General features: G+C 39.5%; 1 protein-coding gene across 8 annotated transcripts in view; it reads left to right on the top strand.

The window, feature by feature from the left end:
- Positions 1 to 7,659, top strand: part of YAP1 (Yes1 associated transcriptional regulator) — an 88,826-nt gene extending 81,167 nt beyond the window's left edge. For all 8 annotated transcript variants that reach the window (XM_080576842.1, XM_080576843.1, XM_080576844.1 and 5 more), the window contains 2 exons: positions 2,838 to 2,950; positions 3,553 to 7,659. In XM_080576842.1, the coding sequence (XP_080432968.1) occupies positions 2,838 to 2,950; positions 3,553 to 3,791 (352 nt within the window). In that variant the 3' untranslated portion in view covers positions 3,792 to 7,659. The remainder of the gene's footprint in view (positions 1 to 2,837; positions 2,951 to 3,552) is intronic.
- Positions 7,660 to 13,531: the final 5,872 nt, after the last annotated feature.

Here is a 13,531-nt window from a genome sequence, read left to right as displayed (position 1 = left end):
TTTATTCTTAAAAAAGGTAATACCCTCACATCTTAAACTTGATTTCTGCGTCTTTAGTTTTCAAATGGCCACTGTACTCTTCTCTGTGCCAAATATTCCAGCAATGGACTAATTTGTCTGTTGTGCTTCTGTACATAGGAAATGTAAAATGATGGATCTTTGCCTTGAATTAGAAACAACAAAAAAGCTAGAAAGGACAAATTCAAGTTGTTAGTAGTTTTTTGCCAGGTTGATAATTAGCAAAGGGTATTTATTGTAAAGTGGGAAAGTTACCATTTGCCTAGTTGCAAATATGTTTAGCTATGCCTTTTTTTTTGTAGCCTTTACCCCACACCAAATACTGAAAAATCTGTACCTGACCTGAGCTCAGATTTTTTTTTCATTTGCATTTTGTTTTGAGCGTTGTTCACTTCTGGATAATTTTATGCACATAATTGCATTTAATTCTGGCATATGCATAAGGGAAAGAGACTTCTTAAAGGACACTTGTGGATATGAGTGGATTTCACTTCTGGATCTGAGAACCAGATGCTGCAGTCTGGTGGTCCAGTAGTTTTGTCCTAAGGGTCTCTGTGAAGTCTGTTATGTTAAAGTTCAGACTTCCAGGAATACTTCCAGGAATGCTTCTTTTTCTTTACAGTGTATATAAAGTTCCTGCTGAAACAGTCCTCCTAACTTTACATTCCAAAGTTCAGGTAGTTGAATATTTTCCACTCCCTACATATCCAGACCAAAACATCTCAATGCTACAGTGAAGCAATTCGAAAAAATGTACAGTGGTGTTCTCATTTATGCAGTCAGTCTTCTGCCTGCTGTCTTCACTACTTACTATCTTTATGCTATGTTTTATTTTTAAATGAAATATTTAACAATGCAGACTTTATTAAATGATTTCACCTTTTGATTTGCCACTCTGGTTATGTTTTTGGCTGTTAGATTTATATTGGCAGTGATGGTAATTCTCCATTTAATTCCTAAATCAGGCTTTCTTCTTTTGTATACAGACATTTTGACAAGTATTTATTGAAGAAGCATCCGCTCTATTTTGGGTAATGCAGTTTAGTTGCATGCAGTAATTTTGGGTAGTGTGATGACTAGATGAAGTCCTTGCTGAAGTGAGGAAATGTGTATTAGAGTGATCTGGAGAGAGGAGGGCTGGACATTCCAAGTGGGACAGCAGCAGCCAAAAAGCCTTCTCAACCAGAATGATTTAGTTCAGCATAGTCTCAGTTCTGTTCCTAGTATTTTGTCCCGCAAAGTAAACCAGCATTTTTTTCAAAGAGGTTTTAAATAGCTTTCTTGTTAAGATTGTAATCAAATGTGTGGTGATACTATTTTTAAATCAATCTGGGGGGAAAAAGAAGTGCTTTAACAGTATAGAAAAGCTAGTTTTCTTTCTTTTGTGGCAAAGATGTCCTCATGAAATCTAAAATATATATAATATTATATATTACATACATTTTATATATATATATAAACACAGCTGATGGCATTTGACTTGCATCCGATGTTGAACAGCTGTTAAACTATTTTCAGTCTGGTTCTGCATTCTTGACAAGGCATACGCTACAGATTTCATGAGCACATTACGAGCGGGATCAGTATGTCTTCAAATGCTAATCGAGCTGATGTACAGCTTAATTTTGTAGCTGATTTGCACTTAGTATTCAGGATGGAAAATCTGTAAAGGTCCTCAGTGAATGCAACCACAACCAGAAGAAATACAGATTTGAGAATGTTCTGTGAAGCTTGGATATCAGTAGACATGGGGAGAGAAGTAATGGTGTATTCCTACAGCTGCTTCTGCTCATTTTGTCTGGTGTGACTGTTTGCATCCGTTAGCTATCATAGCAAAATGTTTTCAGATTTATGCCGATCTGTATCGTTTGTATAACAAGTAGCAACCCCCCCCTTCCCATTTTTGAAAATTGTTGTTCTAGTCAGGATAATGATTTGTACTGCTGAATATAGCTTTTCTTACTGTTCCACTTTCGAAGAAATAGTTGATCAAATTTATAAGAAAGTCAACTGAAAACTGGGTGCATCCCCCCTCAAGCTGATCAAGTTGATCATGTGGCTGGCCTACTCTTCTCCCCCGTCCCAAATTTCCCATTGCAGCAGTCTTGGTCTTGCTTGCTCCGCTGGCAGTAAGATGGCAGTAAGAAAACCAATGTATGTAAGGCCCCGTGCCATCTGTTTTGCTAACTGTTCTGTCAGCAAGGTCATTCTGAAGAGGGTTTGTTTACAGGACGGCTTCTGTACCAATGTTTGATTTATATTAGGGCACTCTCTTGCTGTGACACGTGTGACTGAACCAGTAGTAATGCAACACTGGGAAGCAATGGACGAATTGCTAAAGGAGTTCCAACTGTAGCTCCTGTTCAGTGACCTAGAAATACACTTTGGTGGCTGATTAAACAGGGGGATATTAGTAGTTAGAATTTTTTTAAAACCTTTTAGAAAGGTGAAATGGTACACCATTATTAAGTTCTGTAATCATTAAGGACTGTGATATGTTTCTGGTGGTTTTTAGCTGTGGGTGGGTGTGAAAAGTTTAAAACAATGCAGAACATTGGGCATTTTTTAAAGCCCCTTAACTATGTTCTTATTGAATTAAATTGAATCTAAATAATGTGGTTTTAATTGGAAGAGGTCTGCATAAAATAAAAACCAGGTGTCTCTTACAGACAGACTTCAGCTTTTAATTAGAATAGAGCATTTCTTGTGACAGCAATGTTATCAAAGCCCTTGAATTGGTTCTAACACAAACATCTAACTATTTTAATTTCTTCAGTACTCTACCCTCATTTTTTTTTTCTGCCTTTCTTTTGTTACAGTGGAACATATCACTCCAGAGATGAAAGCACAGATAGCGGACTTAGCATGAGCAGTTACAGTGTACCCAGAACCCCCGATGACTTCCTGAACAGTGTTGATGAGATGGATACAGGTTTGTTTTTCAAAACAGTCTTAATGCATGCTTTCCAAATACGCTCATGTCAAATGCTCAGCCCCAGTGCAATGGAAACAAGCAACTCTGAGAAACTCTGGTATTCTTTGCATAGTTGTTCTTCCTGCTTCTGTTTCTATAACAGAAACGTTATAGTTAAATTTGTGAAAAGCATACTTGTAATAAATTCTATTGGGAGGGTGGGGGAGAGCTCATAAATAGTATCACTCCTCTAGTCACGTGGAATTTGAGTTTGCTTTTTTTGAAAAAGTTTGTTATAACACCACCCCATCTGGTATTGCTAATATAACTCCAAACAGGATTTGACTGAGCGTTGTCTTTTAATTATAAAAATAAAAATATGCTAAATGACATCAAAGATATGTGGGGATTCAGATTAGTAGGTTAAAGTTGAACAAAGGCAAGTTCTTTGCATGTCTGCATGCAGTCAAGTCATCTTGGGTTTTTGTGATAGATTTTTGTGAATCACACTGCTTGTATGATGCAAGAGATCCAGGATTAACCTTTAACCAGCTGTGATAAGTTGTGGGTTTGGTACTTCCAGTATATGTAACGTCCATCTTGCCTTGTGTTATAACTAGGTGACAGTATCAGCCAAAGTAACATGCCGTCCCATCAGAACCGTTTCCCAGACTACCTTGAAGCCATTCCAGGGACAAATGTGGACCTTGGGACACTGGAAGGAGATGGAATGAATATAGAAGGAGAAGAACTGATGCCAAGTCTGCAAGAGGCTTTGAGCTCTGACATCCTTAATGACATGGAATCTGTCTTGGCAGCCACCAAGCTAGATAAAGAGAGTTTTCTTACTTGGTTATAGGGGCCTCAGGGAGACTGAATTCTAAATCTGTGAAGGATCTAAGGAGAATAGGACACCTGTATCTGAAGCTCAGAACAAGCCAGTGTGGCACACTTTGGCTTGTGTTCAGAAAAAGTAAATGAACAAATACTCAACAAGATTCTTTCGTTTTGCTCTTCCTTGTCCATCGCTGCTGTTATATATTGCTGACTTTTTTCCACAGTTGACTCTGAAGAACAGACATCTTCTTGATCTTTTTCTATTGCTGTTGCAACTACTGTTGGGGTGGGGGGGAGATGATGAGCCTATTTGGATGACGAATGCCATTCCTTTTGTCCTAGTGTGCGCTTGCATATCATTTTATCTAAGTACGCAGATTTGAGAGTTAATTTCTGCATGACACTGCTTGTAGTTTGCTCAGCTAGTTGTCTCCTGCTGCTTGTGGCAAGTGGTAAAACGTGACATACTGGGGTGACAAGCCAAAAATGATGTATCTGGTCAAAAGAAGTCAATACTGATTTGGAGATACGACTTAAAGGAGGGCTGAAGACTTTGGCATTAAGAGTTTCTACCAATAGCTCTTTCATTAGCCACAAAGTGCTCTTGTTCATATTTTATGTTATAGTAAATCATGAGTCATTTTACATAGAAACATATATGAACTTTGATTGTTGCCACTTATTCTAGCCTAACTCTTGTTTGTCAAAAATAGTTTGATTATTTTTGTTAGTTGGTTTAACTGTAGCTGTAGGATGGGAAGTAATTCTAGGTGTTTTTTTTAAATAGTGAAATCTTAAGGTTTTTTTTCTGATTTCACATAGTCTTATTTAAATCTGAATTGTCTGCTTTTTTATACCTAAAACATGCCTATTGTAGCCTGATAAGCTAGTGAGTACATAAAACAGTATGTTTTCCCTGTAACTTTTTTTTTAAAGTCTAGCTTTGAATGTAATCATTAGAATTCATGACCAGTGGCTTATTTTTCATGTTTCTTTGCAAGATTTTAAATTAGAATCTAAGTGTGATATATATAATTTTAAAAATGTATTTTAAAGTAGCAGAAACCATTTTAAAATGACAGATGCATCTTATCTCTCTTCTGGTTTTCAGTTTTGATATCTAAGTGAGTTTAGAATCCTTAATGGGGGTAAAAAAAAAAAAAAAAAAAACCCTTTATGAAAAGTTTCTCTTAAGTTAGCATGGAAAAATAGTCTGAACTATTAATGTTACTCTTAAGTTGCAATGAAAAGGCTAGAACACCAAAAAAAAAAATAATCCTCAATTAAAAACTCCTAGGTGTAATAGTTGTCAAATTCCGTTTGGTGAAAAATAAGCCCTGGACACTATGTAGAAGACTGTAAAGATACGTGTTAGATGGTGACATGAGCAAGTAATGAAGTGTATATTAGTAGTAGAGCTTAGCATGGGGTAGAGGTGAATATGAGTTATCTTTATTTTAACAGGAAAAGATGTATCACTAAGTTGTCTGCAGGAGTTGACAGTTTCCAAAGAGTATTTTTAAATGAACAAAATGAGCATGAATCAAACTTTCAGTATAAGCTATGACGTTTTGTGGGGGGTTGTTTTCTTCTGATGAAAAATAGTGTCACCAGTTAGCACCTCTATAACTAAGGGCCTGTCACCATTCTCAACGTAAGCCTTTATTTTCAAGGGTGTGTAACACAACTTTAAAGATACTGTAAGCATGAAACTTGGTTTTCAAAAAAATCTCATCTAGCAGGGACTTCTCCCAGGGGGAGATTTTTTGGTGTGTTTTGTTGTTGTTTTGTTTTTTGTTTCATTTTGTTTGGTTTTGGTTTATTTTTGTTTTGTTATTTCTTTTTTCTTTTTTTTTTACAATTTTTTTCATGTTAGGAATGGATCAGTAAAAAAAAAAATCATTGCCATTACTTGGATTTTTATGCTTCAGAAATTGTTCCATTAGGATAAATTCAAAGAATGAAAACTCTGAAAAAGTCTCATCTTAAAAACTGAAGCAGCAGAGGCAGAGATCTGAATTTTGCCACTATAAATGTACTTCTAGTACTTTACATAAGGATATTACTATTTGAAATACGCAAAATTGTGGCTTGCTATGGAATACAGGCAGGTTTTAAAATAGCAATGTTCAAAACACTTCCACAATGACGAGTATATTCTGCTACGTTCAGCAATTAATAGGCCACTTATATATTGTGCAATGACACAGTAGCTCCTGAAGCAGTGTATTGTGTCCAAGATAGGGATTTTAGTAGCATTTTTTACAATTTCATTACGAATTCTTCTCTCTTCTTCCCTTCAGGAAAAAATGACACTAAGCTGTTATAACTTGAATGGTATGACTTAAAACCACAACAGCAAGGAAATTCAGCATTGTTTCCATTTCAGTTGTCTTCCACAGTTGTATCCAGGTATAATAGCACATACAATGCACTGAGTGCAGACTCCTGGCATGCTGTACCTTGGTACAACAGGGCTGTGTACAGAGCAGGTTTTCTTTCCTTGCTTTTGTGTGTTTGTTGCAGCTTTAATATTTGAATGTTTTCTTCTCATTGTAAAAACACTAAATGGCTTATACTGTATTTGGGTAGCACTGCTTAGGGTAGATACTGACAAACTGGGAATCCTTGAACTGCTCTAACATTAATTCTGTTTTGTGATACTTATTTTAATTGATTTTAATACATTTCCGTTCTCTCATTTATTAGGAAACATACCATAGACATGCTGTACTGTTGGCAATCAACACTAATTTGGATTTTTTTATTCTGCAAATGCATTGTTTGATGAAGTGGTTAAAATTGTTCGAAATACGAAAGTGTTTTGGGTAGTATTTTATACTGATGTATATATTGAAACAAATCATTGTAATAATTGTAATAGCTTTTAGTTTTAAATACACTACATGCAGACAGATGGGGCTGTACAGTACTGGGCTGTTCAACACCTGGGCAGGGCTCCTGCTTGGGACCAGGTTGCAGTGTCAGTAAAACACATGGATCAAATATTGTACCATTCAGTGTTGGCGCTCACCAATGCAAAAGGCGAAGAGACGATTTCAACATGATTAACACTACGTAGCTCTCACGCATCTGGTAAATCAGTACTAAAGTGACCTTTTCACTTACAAGCATGTTTTTTATACAAATTAACAAGTGTGCCTGTGTAAAATAATTTGTTTTCTGTATCTTGGAAAAAATACTCTACACATTTAGAATGTTGTATGTTAGAGAACTCTTAAATGCACCCTTGTCAAAAATTACATATATTAGTTACCCATGTTACTTTTTAGATATGAGCATGACTGTAAGTTAGGTACTTAAGTACGTTCTGTTACATTATTTTTCTTTATGTAATACTTTTTTCAGTTGTTTTATTTGGTATAAATATATACTTTGTGCTTAAACATCTTGGTTCGTTTTTAACATTCGATAGAATGTAAAGACATAGATTTCCTTCAGTGAGACGGATGCATTGAACTGTTGAATTCCTATTGTAGTTTGTCTTTTCTTGTCCTCCTTGTCACAGTTTTTGTAATCATAAGCTCCAGTCCTGCAAACATTGTGTACAAGCTTACCTAAGGGACAGAGGAGTCCCACTGAACGCTTAGCATTGAAGTACACATCTCTGTGTGCTTGCAGTAATGAAGAGAGAGAGACTCTATTGAGCCTTGTACCGTTTGTGTAAAACAACACTACAATTGCATATGGCAGTAGAGCGAGAGCTGGTAACAAAATCCCTTATCTTCTGTAAGGAAGCATCCTGTTTTTGCAGATACGCTTGCAATGCTCTGGATTTTCCACATAGCAGACACTTTGTTCGTTAACTCAAAGCGTACACAATAACTTGTGGCAGACCATCAATAAAGACACGCTATTCTCATTCCCAAGTTTTGACATGTGAAATGTGTAATGGCATAATTTGAAAGTGCGCAAGTTAAAGTTTTGATGGGGTTCACTAATTTTGACCTCCTATAAAACAAATTTGGAGAATTTTTTTTATGCGATGCAGTTCTTGATGGCTTAAGTCACAGTATTTGTATCTTAGTAGTTTGAGTTACTAGTATTGAGCACTGAAATGCCTCAGCCCTGCAAAATTCAATGCAGTTGCGTGTTTCATTAGTTAAACGTGTAGGGCTCTGATTCTGCATCAGTGTCTTTTACTCATGAGCTCATGGCTATGTTTGCTCATTCAGATCCTTTAAATTACAACCTAACCTATCGTACCTCACACCTGGGAGTAGAAAGCCTGTGCCAGGGCATGCCAAGGCACCAGTTTTATTTGCTGATAGCGCTATCACTATCTCCCATTTATAAGGTGGTGACATACTGCAGCAGTTGGAGTACGAGTGACCTTCTGAGGAAGCCCCAAACAAACAGGCTGCACTGCAGCAAAGCAGGATATCTGGTCCAGGTGTTCCAGGCTCGCTTGGGAATTCTTGTTGAAATATTTTCAACGCAGTTAAAAAGTAGTGGTTTTACTGAGCCAGAAATAGCATGCCTCCAAGGAAGCTTTGAGCCTTCCTTATGCTAATGTGAGAGTTAGCAGGGGGAGGGGAGGGGAGGAAGGCATTCTTCACCCAGGATCATTAAGAAAATAATTGTTTGAAATCAAGCTACAATCTGATAAGCTCCTCCTGTGTGGGAGGTTCTTTCTGGGATAAAAGTGGGCACATCATTTTTATTTACAGTGTCAGTATCCTGTGTTTTCCGGTAGAAAAGTAAAGGTGTGCTGCTTGCACTGTGTCACTGCCACTTCTTACTGCTAGCAATAGTCATCTGCACCCTCTGAATTTAGGCGTCGTCATCATAGGAGAACAGCTGTAATGAGAAACCGTGGCTGATGTGAAATGGTAAAAGTTATGCCAACTAAAAAATCAAATTGTCTTCAGAGTGTGGAGTGGAACTTTACCAACATGCCATGACCAGTACTTAATATCTCTTAAGCAAAAAAACCTAGGGTATTTTTCTCTCTAAAGAAACAAGTAACTGAGGAAGCATGTTGAATAAGAAGCATATAAATACCCGTGCATCTGATAAAGCTGTCCAGTCTTTTGTGGAAAACTCATGATTTCCTTTTCCTGATGTGCTCCTCTCTAGTGAAGATGCTGTAGTGGTGAATACTGCAAATGCAGGCTGACCCGTGGCGTTCTCTGTATATGGGGGTAGAGTTGGTCACCCAGATCTTAATTCTTTGTACATTAAACGGCCTTGTATTAGAATCCTTGTATTAGAATGGGAGGAGCAAGGTGTTGGCTTTTCCTAACTTTTTATTGTCATTCAAAAAAAAAAAAAAGGCTTGAATGGTCGAGAGTAGCACAATAAGATTTTTCTTTGACGTTGAGCAACAACAAAATATTTTTTATTTTTAAAAAGGGTATTTCAAGTGGGGTATGCTATCCCATTCTCCTTCTCCCATGTATGGTATTTCTGAACTTGATTTAGTTTCTGAATTTACTTATTGTATTGTTCATCTCCGAGTTCTGATATAACACTTTGAGACTTTAACCAAGACCGGGACCATAGGGCTCATCCGGAGTTGCTGCCCTTTGGGCCGCAGTTGTCACTCCGCTGCAAGTCTGTAGCAGGAGGCAGGCTGAGCAGAAACCTTTTCCAGACTTCACCAAGTGACCTGCTCCTTCAGCTGAGGACAGAGGGTATGAAAGGATGGCTCGGAGGCCTCTGAGAGGTCCAGCTGTAACTGGACGATGTCCCCAGTTAAGGAGATGCTGGTTGTATAGCTGAATCCCAGAGCCGTGCTCTTAAGCCATGTGATTCAAACGGCAGCATCTCGTAGCAAAGGGTAGCGCCTGTGAGGTGCCTGGGGGTCGGACTGGTGGCTTTCAGCCTGTGGTCCTGCAAGGGGCTGTGGAGCTGTGCCCAGCCAGAAGCTGCTGAGGGCAGCCCAGCCTCACCGGCAGGCCCCGCTTCTGAGCGGGACAGCTTGAGGCTGCTGAGAAAGTCCCAGCGTCTAAAATGGTGACAACTGCAGGACTTAAACTCCTGCTGCAACTGCAGCCTGGCCTTTTGCATGCATAGGCAGCAGTATTTTTAAACCAATCTCCTTGATTCCTTAATTTTTTTTTGTTGTTTTCACATAGTGCGTGACTCCTAATAAAGTTTGCTGTTAACAGCATTTCAGGATCTTTCTCTAATGCAAGACTAAAATAGCCTTCCGAGCATGAAGTAATGTCCGGGGAAAGCAGAGCTCGCAATCATAAATACCCCAGAGTTTCCCCTAAAAGCATGTTTATTGTTAGACACTGAAATATGTACCTGGTCCCGGTTCAAAATAACAAGAGAAAAGGAGATCATTCCTCTTAGCATTCCCTGCATTCTTGCTTGAGTAGCAAGGGTTTTGACCCGCAGGCATTTTGCTCAGTCCTTTAGAGGCACTTGGTGAATTAAATTTGGTAAGTTTTATATGGATATAGGTTCCTCCAAGAATTATCTGAATGGGAGAAGCACTAGTAGATCAGAAAAAAAAACAGAAATTTTTCTTTGCAGCTTAGTCACAAAACTAGAAACCCTGTCAGCCAAACAGTGATACCATTTCTCTCATCTGTATACTAGCCTGGGCTTGGAAAATAAGGTGTTTTTTAACATAAAAAATCCATGATTGCAGTAAGGCTCGGGCTCGCTACGACTGATCTCATTGCAAGTGAAGTTTAACTTGTGGTGTGCTTTTTGCTTTGTGGTCACCTTGAAAACAAAGCAGTGAATGAGGTCTGAGGAAGTCCATGAAAATAGGAGGGCGGCCGATCCCTGCTGCTGTGCTGGCCAGAGCTCTGCAGCTGCTTGTAGCGATGTCTCCCTTCTGATGAAGTGAAGACATCTGGCGGACTCGTCTCTATGTGAACTGGCTGCACATTTGCTTGCTTTTTATTTTTAATGTCACTCACTTTTAACAGATGGCCACGTTATTGAAGCGAGTGTGCTGGTGACAAATGAAACCAAGGATGAAGATGTTCTTTAAAAAGCGGTGTCAGGTATACCCAAGCTGGGTATGTGCTGTCCCCGATAAAAGGGACTCTCACCTGGCCGTACCTTGCTTAAAAAGCCTTTAAGCAAGGCATTTTAGCATTGAACAGGAAAGCTGTGTGGCATGGTTTTACTCATTTCATGGGAGCACTGAAATACTAATGTTTGCAAAGTGTTTTGAGGGTAAAAAAGTGCTTTGCTGGTTTTGGCTAATTTTACTGAGTGGCATCACCAAGAAGTGGGAGTACAATTCATGCAATATAGCATGAGAAATGCATCTTATTCTACTAGTTTAATCCCACAAATCCGTTGCAGAAAGGTAATAGGTTAGTGCATGTCAAACAACAGCTTTGACTGGCAGCGGGATGCTCAGGAGGAAGAGGGGGCTGGTTCAAGTTACCCTCCTCTGCTGCTCACCAGACAAAATCTTAAATTACCTGGTGCTTGCTGGAAGGTGAGAGCGTGCAAGCGACATGCACCACTTCTTTGTTCTCTGGAAACTTTTGTGCCTAAGTCCTTGGGTTTTAGCTGTTCCCCTGATTCAGCTTTTTGGTGGAGTTTTAGTGAGTCATCTTTCTGGGAAGTCTGAGTAGGCTTTTAGTTGTAAAACTGTATTGATTAATTCTGGGTGTGAAGGTGAGAAAATCTTGTTTCATTATGCATATGCGTAGATATATATATATATACACACACATGCATAAAGTAATGTTGCATCCATTTGTGTGCATATCTATGTATAGACACATAAACGCTAAATCTGTGCCTAAAGACAACTCATTTATTCATGAGCATTTGGTCCAGACTCATAAGGAAAAAAAAAAAAAACACAGTAAAAATGCATCCTAATTACTAAGTCTGTGTGGTTGTTGCTTATCTTCAAATCTCCAGGTTTTTAGGTGTGATGCAGGAGTGTTTCAATCACAATTAACACCTCAATTAATATGAATGCGCACACTGTTCAGCTGTGCTGCCTCTGGAGAGACCCATGTGCAAGTTAGTTTAGCTTTGGGGAGCTTAAAGGCACCTTGCAAAAAACTAAAAAGGGCTGGGGTAAGAGCAGACAAGCTGCTTCTCACCTCCCTCTCCTGTGAAAGTCTCTCTCTTGCTTCTATGCTGAGACATAAGGGAAGTAAGTTGGCTTCAGATGAGATTTCTGCTCTGAAGCCTACCTTCAAGCTTAAGGCATGGCTCAGGCTGCACACCTCAGTATACGTGCGTTCTGCAATGCCTAATTCATGGCTTGCGTACACACACACAGAGGTAGCTGTGCGTGCCTAAGGTGATGGAGCTGGTGTACTACGGAGCAAGATGCTCGCTTGTAGCTGCGATTAAAGTCCTAATAGGTGCCTAATTGTAACAGGGAACCACGTTCCTCTGATACACAGCACATACTTTGCTGCTTGCTTGAGTTACTCATTTTTAAATAGAGATTAAGACATTTTTTGGATTACTTCTCCATCCCCAAAATCCCATGAGGGTTGCTGGGATTTCTTTTGTTTTTGTAGATGTAAGCTGCCTCCCTGGGTGGGCACAATGTTTTAAAATGTATTAATGTGGGTTTATTCCACACTGGAGTGTAACTATTTCTGTGCCTCCTTTGTAGAACGGTAGCGTTGGTATATAAGGCGACGAGGGGATGTCTAGGCATTTGAAGTTGATACAGTGTGCTTTTCAAGTCTCAAGTCTCTGACCTTAGGTTTTGAATGAGCCTTTTGGACTGCATGCTGTGCTTGCATAGGATCTGGTCTGCTACTGGAACAACAAGCAGACTTTTATATCCCATAATAGGCAAACAGAGTGCTCTGACTGTCTCTAGCCCCGACTCTGGTGGCTGTTCACTTAGGCTTCTCTTTTTTTCCATCGTGTCATCTGTAAAAATGTATGATATGCTTCCTGTATTATTCAAATACTCAGATCTCAGCAGGAATTTTTGTAATTTATGCATTTGCGTGTTAATGCATTTACATATATTTATGAACTGTATTTAGAATAAATACACAGAATTTGGAGGGGGTCTGAGCACTAAGACAAGATCAGATAGTGAAGTGCTTAGGAAACAAAAAAAAGGCAGATACAGGGGTATGCATTCAGATAGTTGATTTTGCTACAGGAATTGAAGATGAGGAACTGGTAGTTCAGCAAATAAAATCATTTTTGTGCCTTAAGAGAACACCACAAAATCAATTTGTCAACTTTTTGCTCTTGTAAAAATGCACATGCTCTCATGAGATACACGAACGTAAATACAACCAGCCACAGCCACAGGGCAGTGAGCAGCTGGAGTGCTGGCCAACTCGTGGGCACAGCGTCTGAAGGAAGACCTGCACTGGAGGTGGTCCAGAGGAGAGCGGTGGCGATGAGGACAATGTGGGAGAGGAAGAGAGCAGTAGCTGGGCCATTCACCTCGAGAAAAGGCAATTAAATAAAGATAACATTGAAGTAAAAAGCAGCAGCCACTGAGGATGTTATCCGTGGAGCACAGGACAAGAAGCCAGAGGGTTACGTTGCAGTGAGGAAAACAGGTTTGGGAAACCTTTTAGGGGTGCCCTGGCTGAGGTGCCCAAGGGGCTGCAGTAGCTCCGTGGTGGGAGAGCTCGAAGGACAAGTTTGGCAAACGTGTGGAAGAGCTGAACCGGCCTGGGGTCTGCTCCTCAGCCTGGGCGAATGGAGGGCTCCTGGTAGAGCTCCAGCTGGAGGCCTGAGCCTGCAGGCAGAGCTGTGGTCCTGGTGCTAACCCCTTGCTTCTCCTGTCCATCGTCCCCTCGGGTAAACGCTTCAGAA

Source organism: Anser brachyrhynchus (genome assembly GCF_964034855.1).
Source record: "Anser brachyrhynchus genome assembly, chromosome: 1".
Lineage (NCBI taxonomy): Eukaryota > Metazoa > Chordata > Aves > Anseriformes > Anatidae > Anser > Anser brachyrhynchus.
Note: the sequence above shows the minus strand (reverse complement) of the source record. Positions and strands in the feature narration are given on the sequence as shown.